General features: G+C 39.8%; 1 protein-coding gene across 7 annotated transcripts in view; it reads right to left on the bottom strand.

Annotated features, from left to right (window-relative positions):
* Positions 1 to 8,984: 8,984 nt before the first annotated feature.
* matn4 (matrilin 4) overlaps positions 8,985 to 18,439 on the bottom strand; it is a 35,400-nt gene continuing 25,945 nt past the window's right edge. For 2 of the 7 annotated variants that reach the window (XM_036002064.1, XM_036002065.1), the window contains exons 8-17: positions 17,741 to 17,863; positions 15,925 to 16,047; positions 15,215 to 15,337; positions 14,656 to 14,778; positions 13,642 to 13,739; positions 12,818 to 12,949; positions 12,134 to 12,317; positions 11,882 to 12,034; positions 10,257 to 10,361; positions 8,985 to 9,205 (exon numbers count right to left, since the gene is read on the bottom strand). In XM_036002064.1, coding sequence (XP_035857957.1) covers positions 9,147 to 9,205; positions 10,257 to 10,361; positions 11,882 to 12,034; positions 12,134 to 12,317; positions 12,818 to 12,949; positions 13,642 to 13,739; positions 14,656 to 14,778; positions 15,215 to 15,337; positions 15,925 to 16,047; positions 17,741 to 17,863 — 1,223 coding nt within the window. In that variant the 3' untranslated portion in view covers positions 8,985 to 9,146. The remainder of the gene's footprint in view (positions 9,206 to 10,256; positions 10,362 to 11,881; positions 12,035 to 12,133; positions 12,318 to 12,817; positions 12,950 to 13,641; positions 13,740 to 14,655; positions 14,779 to 15,214; positions 15,338 to 15,924; positions 16,048 to 17,740; positions 17,864 to 18,439) is intronic. The other 5 variants (XM_036002066.1, XM_031300268.2, XM_031300267.2 and 2 more) reach the window with 5 other exon arrangements.

Below are 18,439 nucleotides of genomic sequence, written 5' to 3' on the forward strand. Positions count from 1 at the left end.
ACACTGTCATGCACATGTCATAAACATTATAAACAAGTCATAAACATTTATGCCATAACGCTTCTTTGAGTGTCATTCGGTTTTTGTCATGACAAGTTATGGTTAGGGTTAGGGTTCATGTGTCATGACAGTGTTATGTGTTCATGACAGTGTCATGTCACTCTTATGTAGATACCCTCAAGTAAAGTGTTACCGAACATCTATCGGGCCATACTGTAACTACCAAACCTGTCCTGTGTTCAAGTATAAATGTATGTGTGTCTCTAGAGATTGAGAGTGTCTAGGCTGCTGCATGAATAAGGGAATGTTGTGTCTCGGGACTCCTTTTGAAAGTCGACAGAAAGTAAGGGTAAAGAGTATTTGTATTGATGTCACCCAAATCTTGTTGTTTTGCGAAACCCCCACTAAAAATGAATGGAAAGACCTGTGTGACTGTCTGACTGCCAACGCAGGCAGGGTAAATACGGCCTCAGTCATCAAAGTCTCCCGAACCTTCATGTGTCCAGAAGTATAGCTGCTCCTGAGTTTTTCCATAGCAAGTATAAATCTCAGTGTACTAAAATATATTTAAGTTATACAAATGAGGAGGAAATCCACAATATTTCTTCTATGTAAAAACATTAATTAGGCCTGTACGATATTGGAACAAACTGACATTGCGATATTTTCTTTTCCTGCGATATATATTGCAATATATTTTCTTTTCCTGCGATATATATTGCAATATACTTTTACAAGATGACATAAGTAGGCCTATTTAGAAATACTAAATCATTCTCAACTACTGGGGTGATTTTGTAGGGGAGTGCATCTACATAGAAAATAAAAATGAAAAAGGAAATGTTCTTATGTGAACCAGTCTTTGTTGAACTTTAATGCTTTACAAACAACTAAAGCAAGTAAGCGCTGTGACTACTCTTCTGAAGTGATTTTGGAGAGGGAAATTAGGAAAAAAAACACTGCTTGACTGACCTGACACCATTGTATTAATATAATACTATCAATCCAGGCTAAAGTGAATAATATTAATAATGCATGGAAGTCTCTTCCTCTAAATTTCAGGTTGTGTTCAACTAGCGGGGCTGGCTTTGGTTGTTTCATACATTGATCAACATTGATTGTGATTGGTGGTTTGCTGTGCATGCAGAGCCTGCATGTCACACACTAGCAACAAACTGTGATTCCAAAAGCACTTAAATCAGTGTAAATTAGGTTATATCAGACACAGACTGCTGTTGTAGATTAGTGTTACGTTTCCAGCATCGCGGCTCCGAACCGTAACGTTAGTTGGGACAAACGCCTTGTTTCTTTAGGCAACCTATATTAGCTTTAGGCTGGCTGGTAGCAGCTTTCTGTAGTGAAAAATGGCGTTGACGTTAGCACTACTGTAGCTTCACTACCCGTGGAAAAACATGTGCATCACTGTGTCAGTGGCACCTGCCGCTTACGGTACTTTTCTACACACGGAGAGCCTCACTTCCCATAACAAACCCCGTCGGACTAACGTTACATCACATGGCTACGTGTCTTAAAGCAGCCATATTATGCTCATTTTCAGGTTCATAATTGTATTTTAAGGTTGTACCAGAATAAGTTTACATGGTTTAATTTTCAAAAAACACCATATTTGTGTTGTACTGCACCGCTCTCTCTCACTGCTGCAGATCCTCTTTTCAGCTGGTCTCTGTTTTAGCTACAGAGTGAGACCTCTTTTCTTCTTCTTCTTCTTCTGTACTATCTTTGATTGCACTGCACATGCCCAGTAGCTCAGATGTAGATCATGTCAGCTAGCTAGCTCCATAGACAGTAAAAGAAAGGCTGTTTCTACAACTTCGGTCAGTTACAAGGCAGGATTAGCTGGGAGACTTCTAAATGAGGGTGCACATGTACGTAGTTCTTTTGTAGATTATGGTGAACTTGTGTGTGTTGTAGTAGTGCTTTGCTATTGAGAACGAGGTAGCATGCTAGCGTTAGCATGCTAGCGTTAGCCATAGCGTTAGCATGCTAATGCTACGAGCTAATGGTTGCGGTTAGCCTGCTCGTTTCGGCTTGTGACATCACAAGCCGTGCCGATTTTGAACAGCTCACCCAGAGACTGAAGGCAGGACACATTCAGAAACCGTATCTCACTCTAAACAGCATGGATGGATTTTTTTCAAAGTTTGTATGTGTGTGGAAGCACCAGAGACACAAAATAACACCCCAAATCCCAGAAAAAGTGATTTTTTCATAATATGGGCACTTTAAAGGGGAAGGCTCAGCCGGTAACAATCATGTAAAAGGAGAACGGAGAAAGTTTACTTTTCTATCAACCAACAAAAACGTTTTAGCGTCAATATCGCAACGTGCTGCGATGTGACTATCGCACATGCACACATCGTGATGTGGACGATGAAACAAAATATCGTGCAGCCCTAACATTAATTCAAATATTTGGTCTGAGTTAGCCAATTCAACTAGCCTGCATGTATTTTTGGCTGGTTTACTGTGTGGTTGGTCTGTTGGACGGTCCACCACGTTGGTAACATCCATTCAATATCCTATCATGAGAAAATGTAATCATTTTTGTGATTCTCTGACTTTGGTGCCATCATCAGGTGATGATCAAATATCAGAAAAACTAATGACATACTGTACATCAGAAAAATGACGCCAAAAGGGTACCCAGAGCATTGAATATTGCCGCTGATGGGATTACATTGGCATTAGTTGAAAGCCCCCTGCATCTGAATTAGACACTAAAGGAGACTTTTTGCATCAGTAACTAAAGCCAAACGTACCTGACCAAGCGTCAGTTTTTGACACGCTGGGAGTGTGACTGTGTTGATTAAACTGCCCTGGGGCAGCAGGGGTCACTGTGCAGATGCAATCCAGCAGCGCATTGTTTCAAGAAATCAGATACCTGCAGCACACAATTCTGGTAGATTACTTTGCAAGGTAATTGCCGCAATTAAAGATAAAATGATTGTTGCCATTAGAGCTAAACTGAGAAATGGTCAGCTGTCTGTGGATCAACCAGTTCCGGGTTCTGATTTCCTTCATGGCTGCTGTGAAAACATCAAGTAGTATTTTACTTTTTGTGACTAAAACTATAATCTAACTTAGACTGTGCTGTGATATGAAACGTACTCTGCTGTAGAACAAACCATATTGTCTCATTCATCTTTCAAACATCTGCATCCCCGTATTTGTGTTTTTTACTTCCCACTCAGAGTAGAATTGCACAAAGTGTCGCTGCCTTAATCTCTTTTTTTGTCAACATTGTTCAGGACGGGGGCGTCTTGTTTAAAGAAACTTTATTGGAATTATGAATGGACAAAAATCGATCATGGGTTGCTCACGTTCACTGTGATCTTCCTACCCGGTCACGTCCTCTAGTCAATTGATATGTTCAGTTTAAGAAGTTTAAAGTCGCAGGTTATGGCCATTAAGCAGAAAGGCAGATTAAAACCTGTAGTTCGAATTAGATTCAACGAAGATGCACTGTGTGTCTGCACAGCTTTACTTTATTATTATTGTTATTCATTCCCATTTTATTCTTGAAGAACTGTATAAAATGTTGTGTTACAGGGAGATTATGCCTACGGAATAATATCTTGTTTTGAAACCTCTCAGTGAGGAACTTTTTCCGGTTAAACAAAACTTGTGACTTCTTCTGTTTAGCAGCCCCGCTCTACACTTCCTCCGGTATTGCGGTAAACTTACTCTAAGCAAGTCTTGGTTGCGCTTTCCACAGAAAAGACTTCTGGGACCTCCTGACATTTTCAATAATCCTCTGTGTATTCAGCGAGTGAGTCATGCTGCAGGACACAGAATGAGCAACTGCCTCATCAGCCCTCATTATCAGTAAAGGTCACGCACACTGGGGCAGCTTGTTGTGTACGCAGTGCGCGCACACACACACACACACACACACACACACACACACACAGCATCAAAAGGGATTTATTAGATATGTCTTCTGAGAGACTTTCTCATCACTGTCATTAAAAGAAACTGCAATTAGAAGGCGCCAGAGGCCACTTTATTAGCGGTGATATTTAAGATGAGTTACTTTAAATGGCTTTTTTAGTAAACTAAAAACAAGTTGCGGCCTTCTCAATGGAGAACAGGTAATTAAGTTCACTGACGTTAATAAGGATGTTTAGAAACATAAAGAAATACTCTGTGGACCCGCTCTTTATCAACTAGTAATCCATAAGAACATTGTTCCTCACATGTCTGACTTGTTTGCTCTTTTGTCAAACTTTTTCTTAGAAACTAATTAACAGAAACTTTCCTTTTAGAGCAGTTCAAAGATAGTTTGCAATGATCACAACTTTACCACTAATGTTTGCTCAGCTTGTTTCTCTGATAATTTAAGATCCAATCACTAAAATCCTTCATCCGGTTAAAATATAGAGTTAAAATCTACCAAGATCTAAAAAGTGTATTGTAAAAATGTTGCTTAAAACTGGATAAAAAGTCAAATCATGGCAGCTTCAGGCAGACGAGCACAATGCTGACACATGCACAATTATGACGCCCTCAACAGGCGACATATAATATTTTATTTAATGTACCATTGTATTAAATGATTAATCTGGGTGTGAACATTATTGGAAACATTTGGGATAATGTAGGTACACAACTTAACAATATATATAACATCGGTCTAGTCATTTTAAACACTTAAATATGAAAACTTTACATATTATACCTTCAAATATAACATTGGGCTCTGAGAGATTGTAATGGACGTGTTACTATTTTCTGACTTTCAATGCACGTCATGTACAATTCCAACTTTTTCTTCCCTGATTATTATTCCATTAAGTCGACTTAGAATATCTGCCTATACAGAGTACTGATGCAGGACTGTACCAGTGCTCTCTTTTCCCTAAATATAAAACCTGTGTACCTCACTGTGTGGAGTAATTTGAAAGTAAGGTAACATAAAGCCAGAGATTACTATGGCACTCAAAATGGAGTCGGGCCGCAGTGAGTTCATATATAACCGGATGTGAAGGGCACTGACAAAGTTTTTGGTGTGGATCAGTCAGGTCATAGCCGATAATCAGATCTGTTAATTACAGCCCAAATAACAAATCTGATCAATTTTAGTAAAAATATTGTTATAATTATGTTTGTTCAAAAGAAAGAAAGACAGAAAGAAGGAACCATTGGAACAAACATGTCTTGCGTCACTCTACTGAGCAACAAGCTCATATAACAAATCTGATCAATTTTAGTAAGACATATTGTTAGTTATAGTCATATAGTAATGTTTTGTTAAAAAGAAAGGATGGAAAGAAAGTTAGAAATAAATATTACTGCATCAGTCTACTGAGAAATTGTACAAAAGGTCATTGTCAGTAACAACGCTCTTTGTTTGAAAGCGGTAACTGGTCCCCACGGAGCTGCTCTTTAAACACAATCCACAAGGAGTTAGCTTCGTGCTCACTTGCATCTCTGCTCACCTTTTCAAAAAAACAAACCTTACTGTCGACCTCCTGAGACTAAACTTTGATCATCAGGGCACTTGTCGCCTTTCACTTGAGTTGTGAAGAAATTCTCAACATTAAAAGTCTATCAAAGAAAAGTTTAGTAAAAATGTTTTGAGATCAGTAACTGCTGTTTTCTCCAAAAATATAAAAGCTTGAACAATCCTCTTGGGTTATTTTACAGGTCCAAAACTTCCACATGCAAGTCTAATCATTTCCTCAAATAAATGATTTGGTATTTAGAGACCGTGTGTAATTGGTATTTCAAATTATTTAATTAAATTTAGACTCAAATAACCAAGAGTTATTTAGTCGGTGCACAGCAGATCAGCTGAAGCAGAATAAAATGTGAAATTTGTATGCAGGCAAACATACAATTAATAATTTATTTAATAATGTTATGACTGACTCTCAAACTGGATAATTGAACAAATTCATATGGCGTTCTTTGTTTGTGTTTGTTCATGTTTCACAAAAAGTTGAACCTAGCCATCTTATCACATCCATACAGGGATAGTAGTATACAGCTGTTGAAACATAATAAAATATAAAAATGGTATCAGACCATTTCTAGTATTTAGTATAATCTTCATCTCCAGTGTGAACTAATCAGTTTAGTTTAGGAGTGTTGAAATGAATCATTGCATCGATGCATCACAATGCAGACCTGGGCGATTCTGCAGTGATGCAGTGACAGACCATAATTGATTATTGCCTACTGATGTTACTTGTTGATTTTCCGGTCGTGTTTTTTTTGTTTTTGCCTTTTGTCTGTTGTCTGCTGTCTTCAGACTCCGCTACATTCAGGAAGAGCAGATACAATAAAAAGGGGAGTTCATATCTATCTCACTGCTTGAAAAATCATGTGTAGCAATATAAAATAATATGGAGGCGGTGATGCATTGTGATATCGATATCGTGGGTATCGTTTGTGTTTTTTCCGATACTGGTGCTAAAACGATACTTTTAAAACGGTGCCGGTGCCTAAACTCTGCCTGAACAGAAATATATATAATATATTTATAATGTATATAATATAAAATATTTTAAAAAAGGAGCACAAAATGACAGTTGGCGACATTAAAGAACGTCTTGTTTATTGCTAAGGTTATATGGTCAAAATTAAATGATTGATTAATGATGATACATTACATAATGACAATGATACATTGCTTAATGTAAGCTGTCAGCATTTTAACCATTGTGTTTAATCCAGCTTCTAGCTAACGGTAACGTAGCGTCCCGTGCAGCGATGCTTCTGAAAAAAAAAAGTCAGGCACCGAAATGAGGCACCGAAATTTTTGTTCTTATTTGGTCTCGTTACTACTGTTTACGTCGGAACTGGTGCACTATTGGCACCGCGTTTCGGTACCCAACCCTAGTCAGCACAAAGAAACAGGGATTTATAACCTGGCATTATCCAATGTTGACATTTCTGTTCTGGAAATGTATGCAAATTTGTGCATATTTAATGAGATAATGCCATTTCAGAAAACTTGTAATACAAACAAAATAATTGTTGTAATGTCAGTAATCAACTAGGGAAGTTTAGTTTTTACTTTATTCACATGTAGTCTCGCCTTTAAAACAAATATGGAATTCTCAAGTGAAAAATGAATTGTCAAAGACTTCTTTCCCCAAGACAACACATCACTTAAAAGTGAAAAGTTCTTTTATTGCCTTCTGTGCTGTAATACATCATTTGAAAAAATACAAAAAGGTAATAATATACAAAACATACAGGCATTCAAATATAAAGGGGTATACATTTGTGGTGGTCTTTTGTTTTTTATACAAAACTACAAGAGAGAGACAGACAATCTACCAAAGTTATGTTGGTCATTAATTTACATACAGTGCCCTGTGAGGCCTCTCATTCTCCGTTAGTCTGAAGTAACTAGATAATGTCAGACTGGTCAGGCATTGCTGATGATATAACGGACCACTTTAGGGCAAAGATAGACAAAATAATGTAATGTGAACCACTTTTTTTGCTATTAATAATACTCAGACATGTTCACAACATCGAGAACAACATCGAGAAAGTGCAGAGTAGAGAACAAATTTGATTAACAAATGTGAGACCATATTTATTTTGAGTAAAATACTGGTTCCTGTCATATCTGGTTCATCACATTTTCTCTGTCAACAACAGACCACAGCTTTAGTGAACAGTGATACTTGAAACTTCTTAGCTTCCCTTTTTGTTTTAAATCTAAACCACTTTCCTCTTCATCAGTCCTCAGACCTGTTATCCAAACTAGTTTAGAGTTTCAAAACTAGTTTAGACGGGGAAACAAGTAATGATTTGGTATGAACATGACCTGAGCCAATTTAATATTGGGAGTGGTAACAACACTTCATTTTATAAAATCTCTTTTCTCTAAATTGCTATTCTACTGTAGTAGTAGAAAAGCAAACAAACAATCTGCTATAAATACATCACATTTAACAAACCGTACAAAACAGATCAAGTATAAACGGCACTAACAGAAGAATGGTGCGTGGCGGCGAATGAATACTGAGTGTGATGAAAACTTGTGTTTTCACTATTATTTTTTTTGTGCTTGTGTCTAATATCTACAGTACATTGATTACATCGAGTTTACAAAGATAGCCACCATGCCTGCAGTCCCATTTGTGTGTGTAACTGTTTATCCTTTATGTAGGTACACACAAATCCCAAAAGTTAAAGGGTAAATTTTCTCAACCCTATTTACTTCTGTTTTTGTGTCTAAGTGACTGATGGGAAGAACAATCTTTATCATCGTAAAAAACACACTTCATTCAAAGTCAACAGAAACAAAATAAAACTATCAAAAGCCATCTTGGTTCATCTTATAAATGTTCCAACAGTCACCACTCTGGAAACTGAAACTAAACCCCTTAATTTACCTATTTAAAAAAATAAATGTGTTGGCTCTATACAGGCTAAAAGTATTGATTATTTAAATGAAGTCTGATGAGTTTGGCAATAGCGATTTCTAGGCTGTTTCTGCTTAATCAAAAATGATCTTATTCTTTAACAAAAAGGTCTATCTCTGTAGGGATCCTCTCCATAATGTTGTCAGACACTTAGAATAATAATCGGAGCCTGTCGGTGGCAAAAACAGAACTTTTAGTGAACTGAAATTGACGATTCACATTTGCCCTACGTATTTGATTACATTCCAGTTTGTGGCTGCCGGTTACAGCGTTCTTGCTCAAAGATGTTTGTTCACATCAGCCACTTATACAGCAATGCATGGGAAAATAGGATCCATGTTGGAAAATACCGAAATAACTCTTTAACAGATGTCCTGGGAAAACTTGGAAATGTAATCTGTTTTATGAAGGCATTTGTTTAAAGTTGTTTTGCCCAGTGATGGGTGGGAAAGTGGATGTAGTGTTTGTTGTATTTTGTATTCTTTTAAACAAAGTGTACAAATTAGGTAATTTACATTGATACCAGAAATATGATTCTATATCACAAGCTTTCAGATACATGACATCCTCATAAAGGAGCAACGAGCCGACTGAAGGCTACAAAGGCTTTGTGAAAAGACACTTTGGTTTTGTCCATTGATTGGGAAGGTTTCTGATGTGCCCTCCTCTTCCTCACTCTGTTATTCTTTCTTTTTCCCTGTGGCGTCCCGTCTGCTCACTGTGATGAAGATCACTTCCTCACTTCCTGGAGAGAAGCTGGTTCTCCAGCTGCTCCAGACGAGTAGTCATCCCAGATAGTAGACAGCTGATTAAGGAATAATAATGACATGCACGTGTTAAACAGTGTACCTTGCACGGCAGCTGGATTCTCGTGATATCACAAGATCATGCGAGAGTCAGAGGAAGAAGATACATCAGGCTTTCATACACACATAATACTTGTTAGTAGATGCAGTCATTGTTCTTTGTTGACAATTAGACAAGAGCAAAATATCAGTGGCCTTATTGTTTAAATGTTGTGTATAAGTGAAGCCAAAACACCTGGATCATCCCCTGGTGGCTGGCTGCAGTATAGGTCATAAGCCCCGCCCTCCTCCATGTTAGCAGATGGGACATGGACTGAACTAAAAAATATCAAAGTACACGTCAAATCAATTTTTCCCAAAGATGGTTTCCGTCATTTTAGATAGTTCTGATCACACGGTTTGGTCAAGTGTCTATTTTTCTGACCAGTTTGGTCTTTATTAGTTACTTAATGCTGTACAAACAGGCTGAAACGTCATGATTGACAGCTGTGATTGAGTCGCAATTGGTCGGGCAGGTGTATGGGCGGGACTTTGATACCGCGTCTCCACTGCACAATCACTACTGCGCAGACTCTGGCTACAAAATTACAAGATGGCAGCGCCCGTATCTGGGAGATTTTGGCTTCACTTTTGTACAGTGGGAGGAAGTCCATCTTTATATATAGTGTATAGGCGAGACCTGGAACAGTTGCGGTGAAGAATTTGGGACTGATGTAAGGTATAGGTTTGCCAGTGGACGTCAAATCAGTCAAAAGAACGATGTAGCTTAAGCCATAGTTCCACATCTGTAATATCCATTATCTTGGCCTTAAAATCACATTTTTATTATATTACCACTGAATCAAATGTTGCACAGAGAAATGTATTTCCTTTCTTAGTCATTGATAACTTTATGTTTGTTCCTGTTTTGAACTACCACCAGTTTCTTACCACCGATCCAAATTAGAAACTTGCCTGTCACTGAGGCTTCTAAAGAATATTAAATAATCAGTGTTTTGGTTCCTTGGTGCTTGGACAAAGACGTTTTATTTTTAAAGGATATGTTTCTGTGTGAGCTGCTCCAGGCTGCTCATGGTGGCCTGCTGGAACTCCACCAGACTCTCGCAGGCACACGGGTCCTTCACCTCGATCTCCCCCTGACTCTCCTCTGCAAAGACACAAAGAAAGATGGTTACAGACAGACAAACAATTTCACTTTTAGGTCCCTTTCACACCTGTAGTTCGGGAGACTCAATCAAATCAAATCAAAAGAACTTTATTTTTCCCGTGAGGGAACTTCGTTTGTTGTCAGGCACATTCAATCACAACATACAATACATAGTCCGTATTAATCGTACCAGAGAATAAATAAATGCTAAATTAAAATGCAAATCGGGTGTGAAGTTGCAACATTGTTGCATTTTTAATTTGGTTTATTTGGTTTGTGTTCACACTGCACTTTGTCAAACGCACCAAACATTGTAAACAAATGTCACTAAAATGTTTAAACACTCGCTGGTGTATTGGACAGAATATCCGAGTGAAACTCGCCAACACTTATATATACACTTATATAAATAATGGGGAAATACCAAATTTATAACGTCTTGGGTTTTCTGGTTTTGCTTAAGTGTGTTTCATTCAACACATTTTGTTTTTAAGATGCAGTTATTTGTTTATTAAAGAAGAAACTGATGATCATAAAACATAATGCATTGCTGCAGTTTAAACTGCACTTCAGCAGTTTGTGAATTATTTAGCTTTAGTGTCCCTTTGGACCACCTTAAAATGTTCACACATTAAGGCAACAAGTTAAAACTCTAAAAAAAACTACCTTTATTTTATTACGTTTCTTGTGTTTGACCTTTGTTCTTTGGGTATTTATTTCTTTAAGTGAGTGTTTTGGTTTTTCCAGCTGTCATCATGTACTTCTGTCAGCAGATGGAGCCAAAGAACATCATTACAGTGACTTGTCAGCTTACACTGGGACTGCTTTTACATGTGATCTTTTGAATGTAACTTTATGCTGAACATAATCTTATATTTATATTTTTGGGGCATTTTAGGCCTTTATTTTCATAGGACAGCTGAATACATGAAAGGGGAGAGAGTTGCACAAAAGTGAATTAATCCACTTCGTCCATTGGTACTTTTTTTTTTTTTTACTAAACAAATGTGTTACTTTACAACTAATTTTCCAGTACGCTCTACAGACCAAAGCTGTTTTTTAATATAACATTTGGACAATGTAAGGTGAGTCAGGTCACTGACATTATCTTGTTTCCCTTTCTCACACGTAGCACACAACAGGAGATTGTCCGTGTCAGACACATTCTCACATACTGGAATACTTCGTTTGGTTAAGTCGAGGGGGTGGCGTCTGGGTGCAGGAGGCAGGACGTGACACGGATAGCACCGCGGTCACGTAGCCAATAATGTTATTGTAATGTGGTGGTTTCAGTTTTTTAGTATCGGGAGATGCGGCTCACGTACTGTGTGACGGCAGGACATAGTCATTTCATGTATAGTTTTTTAGTTTGCATAACTGCAGTGTGAAACCAAAATTTACCAAGTCAAATGTATACAAGGTAACAAAAACATGAACCTTGGTCTGGACCTTGGTTCAGACTTTCAGGTGTGATACCGCCCTATGCATTGTACACTGCGTTTGGATCTTGAGTCTTGTACCTGGGCAGACGTTGAGTTTGAGGTTCTCAGCGATGTTGCTGATGGCAGTGAAGTCGGTGGTGTAATAGAAATGTTTCTCCTGAGGCTCAGATGCAATCACACGAAGCTCATCTTCCACAGCTTTTCCCACGCCCACGGCGTACATGGTGATACCTGTGTACACATTTCATGTCAGCATTATTGCGCAGCCAGGGACTGGAATAAGAGAATTACTGTAGATGTGGTTAGACCCTCACGGCAGTTGAGTCTTACCGGCTTCTTTGGCCTTCTTGGCATACTCTGTGATGTCGTCCTGCGAGCGTCCGTCTGTGAAGACCAGTCCGATTCGGGGGATGTTGCGGCTGGAAGGACGAGCGCCCTCTGACTCTAAGAAGCTGTTCTCCAGCATGTGTTTCAGGGCCAGACCTGTCATAGTGCCTTTCTCCATGTAGTCAACCTAGACGAGGACAGTAACAACAGTTCAAGTCCCAAGTGTTGGCACTTCTTTTACTATGACTTCAAAATAGACTGAGGAACTGTTCTTGTTGGACGGCCATGAAATAAAAGTCTGTGTAGGGATGATGCATATTATGATTAAGCAATATTACGCTTCGCTTCCCTTTCACTTCGATGCGGCTAGACCTTGCGCCAAGGTCCGTAAGCATTACTGTCGTGCCAAAAATTACATTAAATCAAACCCTCTTGTGTAATATTCCAATGAAACAACGGTGGCGACCATTTTTTTTAGTAGATATCTTAGTTATAACAAGATTGAGCTACTTGTTACAAAATGAATGTAGGCCCGCTCCTGTTCCAACTTTAAATTTAGTTAATGAAGCTGATTCGTTGGCTTCATTTCAGGAATACTTGACAGCACATAGTTGATGCATATGGTATTAAAACATGAAATTGAAGATAATTTGTTGTTTGAAAGAGACAGAAAGCCAACGACTCTACCTTCATGACTGCAGCTTTGATCTCTTCAGCAGTGTGGTACATGTTGAGGGGGAACTCTGTCCGGACCCGGCTGGAGTACTGAACCAGACCGACCCTGGTGCCATGAGCAGACACGTCCAGAGAGTCCACAACCTGGAGGAGGTGACACAAGAGACAGGTACTCTATTAGTGAGCTTCTATTGTTAAGTTTGTGTTTATTATTGCTTTTTAAATAAAAAATTCCTACGTCACTTCCTGTGCGGCAAAACAAAACACAACATTTGTGATTTGCAAGCACAGTTCTGCAGATTTTGTGCTTTTGTTACTGATATGTTGACTCATTGCTTGTTACACAGTTTGATGTCCTTGTTTTGGGACCTGTAAACTGATGCATGTCCTTAATCGGCGCAGGAAACAGCTTGATCAGCTATTAGCTGTAAACAAACAGCTGCTGTTTTGCCAGTGTTGCAGATCAACCTGTGTTAAGATTAACTGGCTGTGGATTCATCCATACACCTACTCTGTGTAGGAATTGGGTATTCATATATCAAACAACACAGGACTTTCACCCAGGAGACCGGGGATCGTGTCACGTTTCCTAAACCTAACCGTCCTGTTCTTCTTTTCCTAAACCCAACCCTAACTATAGACTGGACTGAGCTTAAATGCGCCCTGTCTTTATATGGTTATTATATCACAGCTACGATCAATCAGATTGCTTGCTTTGATTTATATATAATTTTAGATTTTAAATAGTTAAATTATATTCTGTTTTAGGTAAAGTGTAATAAATTATGACAGTAAAATAATGTAGTTGTTTATGAAGTATGTAAAACATGCCTCACCTGGTTAACAAACTTTTTGACCAGCTCAAAGTTTTGGGGGCGGACACTCTTGGAGCCGTCGATCAGAAGCACCAAGTCGATGTTGGCCGACTTGCAGGCTGAAGGAGAGAGAGAGATGAGAAGGAATACTAACAACATACATAGTCCTGATGTTTGCTCTTGAGAATTCACAGGTCTTATTTATTTTGTACAGCTCGATTTTTTTTAAAAGATGGACTGATAAATCTACAGGACATTAGCTTATCACGGATGCGGTATTTGTGATTATGTCGGCCGATTAATAACAACAGACTGTGGCAAAGACATATTTAAGTAAAAGTAGTCTATACCGACGAGGTTTCACTTCCGGTGCTGCTGGAAAGTCCGTTTCCTTCTACTTTCTTTGTGCCTCCGGTGGATTTATGACTACTCCTCAGATCTCTGCAGGGTAAATCCAGACAGCTAGCTAGACTATCTGTCCAATCGGAGTTTTCTGTTGCACGACTAAATCAACTTTTTAACGTACACGTTCCACCAAAACAAGTTCCTTCCCGAGGCTATTTTGCAGAGGCACTGTGGCTCTGTCCGGCACTTAGCGCTGCCCAAGACAATTTTGATTGGTTTAAAGAAATGCCAATAAACGAGAGCATGTTTTTCTCCCATCCTGGAATGCTGTGTGGATTAGTCTGACCCCCTTCGCAGCGCTGTGGAGGAAGGTCTGGCAATGCGAGACTAAAGTAAAAGTAATTTACAAACAGTCGGCATTACATATTTTTTTTTCAACTGTAAAATGTCCTTTGTACACATCCTGGTCTCAATGCTTTAACAACTAAATTTACAGGATGTTCATTTAAAATATGTGTTTATGTTAAGGGGGGGAGGGGAAGTTGTGTTTTATGAATCTGAGTAATCAGTATTATAATCGGGTCTGCGTTGAAGAACACTGAACCTGTCCTGTTATGCCCACACTGGGTTTGTACCTCAGCGACAGATGATTTTCTGTAACAGAGATCATCAATCAGAGAGTTGACTTACTGCCGCAGCTCTTGCCGTCCTCCTGCAGCAGCTGTCCCTCCGGACAGATACAGTAGTACGATCCTAAGGTGCTCACACACTGGTGCTCACAGCCGTGCTCCACTGTGTTACACAGGTCCATGTCTGCAGACACAGAGACAATAAACACACGTTACATGTGGTGGAAACTAACTGCCAGGCGTTGGGGAGTAACCTCATAAATGGAACGGCGAAACTGCATCTGGTGTGTTCACATGTGCCACCTGGTGGTTGTTGGTGCACACTGCAGCTACTGTAGCTGCTACTTGAAAAAATGATTTCCCCCCCTTAACTGCCACAGCAATACCACGTCATTACAGCAAATATTACGTGAAATGAAAGCATTAACTTCTGTAGAGGTTATATATACACATTCAATGATGGGTGTGCAGACTCATGTTAGTCAAACACCTGGCCCTTTTTGGCCTTTTTCTTAAAATCTAAAAACAACAAAATGAATGTGCATTTTAAATCAGAGCAGTGACAACACACATCAGATGAGCTGAGGTGAAACACACAACATAAAGAACGATTTACTGACTTGTGCAGGTCTTTTTGTCTTTGTTGAGTTTGAATCCTTTGTTGCAGTCGCAGGTGAAGACACCAGGAGCACTGATACAGATCTGTTCACAGTCATGCTTCCCCTCGGCACACAGGTCAATGGCTAAATAACACACACACACACACACACACACACACACACACACACACACACACACACACACACACACCAAGTTATTTCCCATTTGTCAACATTTTTCTGTTTCTATGTGCGTTTGGTCCTACTTTTGTGTCTTCAAGTGCAAGTAAAGCCAGACGATCGTTTAAGAAATATGCTACTGACCAGCAATACAATTTAATTAATTTGTTCATTTTTTTTTTTTTAGATAACATTTTGTAGTCCTTTTATCCAAAATGGTGTTTTCAAACTGCTTATGTACTCTGATTAACGGTCCAGAGACCCCAAATGATTTAATTTACAGTGACATGAAACAGAAGTAGCAAGAATTCACATAAAGAAGCTGGAGGCGCTATTTTGGATTTTTTTACTTTACTATGTTACTAATTGATTATCAAAATGGGGAAAAAAAATGTAGCTACACTCCTGCTGCAGGAGACCGTAGATGCACCAGGAGCGATTTCCTTTCATTGTAAGTGTGCGTTGTTGGTGTGTGTACAGCTGTGTGTGTGTGTGTGTGTGTGTGTGTGTGTGTGTGTGTGTGTGTGTATTTGCGCAAGGGCCTGACTAACGTGTGCAGGTCTTCTTGTCGTTGTTGAGTGTGTATCCTTCGTTGCAGTCGCAGGTGAAGACGCCTGGCGCGCTGATGCAGATTTGTTCACAGTCATGTTTTCCTTCAGCGCACAGGTCAATGGCTAAATAACACACACACACACACACACATTGAATTAAATTGTGTGTTTTCTGGGCATTTATTTCCATACATACCCTACATACTCTCTCTTTAAATAAGCCAGTAATACCATATTCCAGTTTGGGGAGGGTTAAAGCTAGCCTGGCTGGCTCAATTTTAATTTTACTTCAGTACACCGTCTGGGTTTGCGGTATATTCGCGGGTTTTCTCCGGCCAAATCTTTACCGGTCCAATCAGCGAACAGAGGGAGTGGCTGAGAACGATGACATTGAGGTTGTGCGCTAGTTTGAGTTGTAGTTCCATAATGGCGGCAGAGAAAGATGCGAGCGAAGCCATTCGGTCCGTTGTGGCAACGCTGTCGAATATCCAGAAGTTAAAGCCCGAGCAAGAACAATCTTTGCTGAGTTTTGTTGGTGGCCATGATGTTGTGGCCCTCCTCCCCACAGGGTTCGGGAAAAGTTTGGCGAACGCTAGCGATGCTAAGCCGACGTCACAACCAAACGTTAGCGATTGGTTATGGCAGATCCAGAGTGGCTCTGGGCAGATCCAATAGTTTTAAACTTCAACAGAGTACTCAGGAAGTTAACACTTGTCAATGGAGTGGCCAGACTCTCTGTACAAATGAAACATATAAGCGTCTGATAGGACCAGGCTAGGTTAAAGCTGCAGTAGGCAAAAAGCAAACCAGAATTTGAAGTAGAGTGAGACCTTCTCTTCCTGCAGCTCTCCCTCTCCCCTCTCTGTCCAGTCCCGACCATAAGACAAGCACTGGCTTCATACAGTAACCTGTACGAGTACTAATCGTTCATTTCTTCCTAATGCCGTTATATAGCAGCAATAATATGAGAATTACCATCCTGTTTTCATTGGAAAGCCAATGTTAGATGACATACTGTGAATTGAGGCTCTAGTTAGCTACAGAAACATGAACTCGGTTAGCAGAAGGCTAAACTACCGGCTCGGCTACCGCATTCACACTTTCCTCTCACACGGCTTCCGGTGTCTCCTCATTCAGATTGCAACAGTAGGCGATGCTGCTCGCTGTGAGAGGAAAAACTTAAACCTGGTAGACACGCTTGTAGTTTAGCCTTCTGCTAACCCTAGCTCACTTCGAACAAGCCGATAGTCATGCTAGGCTAAAGGCTAATCCCAGGAAACCAGCTCTCCTGACTGATTTCACGGCAAACGTCTGCTCTCTGGACAATAAACTGGACTACATTTTTACACAGTTTCAATCCTCTATGTACAGTTCTGCACTACATATAGATACATGACAATACAGTCTCTTATCTACTAGTTTAGCCTTTAATTAGCTGCAGCCCTGAGTCTTTGGCCACGGTTAGCAGAACTTTCACCGAAGGGATGCACACGTGCATCTGCATCTGTAGAACAGCCAATAGGAAAGCTCTATGTATGCTCTATACCTGTGATTGGCCAAAGTCTCCCGTCACAAGCTAGATTATCTAAAGCCTGCAAACTGAGCCCAGAGGAGGTGCAAAAGTTTAGACCATTTGAGGTACAATTTGCTCCCCAGCTTTAAATCATCCTACTTAAATCATGCATGTGTGTAAGCAGCTCCATCAGGCAGGTTTCATTGTATTAAGATCTGACCCTCCCCTCCATTATATCAGCGGCGGATAACATAGTTCTGTTTTTATTTGTCATGAGCTTTGTCTCATGCATGCGGTACTTACCCTGGCAGGTCTTGCCGTCGTCCAGCAGCCTGTGTCCCTGGTTACAGCGGCAGTGATAGCCATTGAGCACACTCACACACTCATGATCACAACTGTGGTTCCCAAACGAACAGTAGTCGATCACTGAGGGGAGGAAAGCAGCGAGGCCATAAGCAGCAGGGCGACCAGCAGCAGCATGTGTGGGATTGCATCTATGTTCCCTCTGTCTCACAATAAATCTCGTCATAAAGAGTAACTTAATTTTTTTGTGTCGTAAGTGACTGACGGGAACAACAATCTTTGAAATTGGTGAAACAAGCTGCAATGTAACGTTAATGGGCAATTGCGCACCTTCAATGTATGTCCACTAAAAGTGCTTGTTTTACCACTGACAGGCTCAGATTGTTAGCCTGATTGATTATTTAAATAGAGTCCATTGGGTTTTTTGAGCCGTTTCTGGTTAAACAAAAAGGATTTTACTCTTCAACAAAAAGGTTTATCTCTGTAGGGATCCTTCTAATCTGAGCCTGTCAGTGGCAAAAACAGAACTTTTAGTGGACGAAATTGACGATGTATATTTGCATTATCAGATAACATTGCAGCCCGGTTCGCGGCTGCTGGTTACAACGTTCTCGCTCAATACCGGACCAGTTTCAAAGACTTGTTCACATTAGTCACTTAGACACCAATGCATAGGAAAATAGCGTCCAGGTTGAAAAA

This window comes from Sander lucioperca, chromosome 6, assembly GCF_008315115.2.
Source record: "Sander lucioperca isolate FBNREF2018 chromosome 6, SLUC_FBN_1.2, whole genome shotgun sequence".
Taxonomy (NCBI): Eukaryota; Metazoa; Chordata; class Actinopteri; order Perciformes; family Percidae; genus Sander; species Sander lucioperca.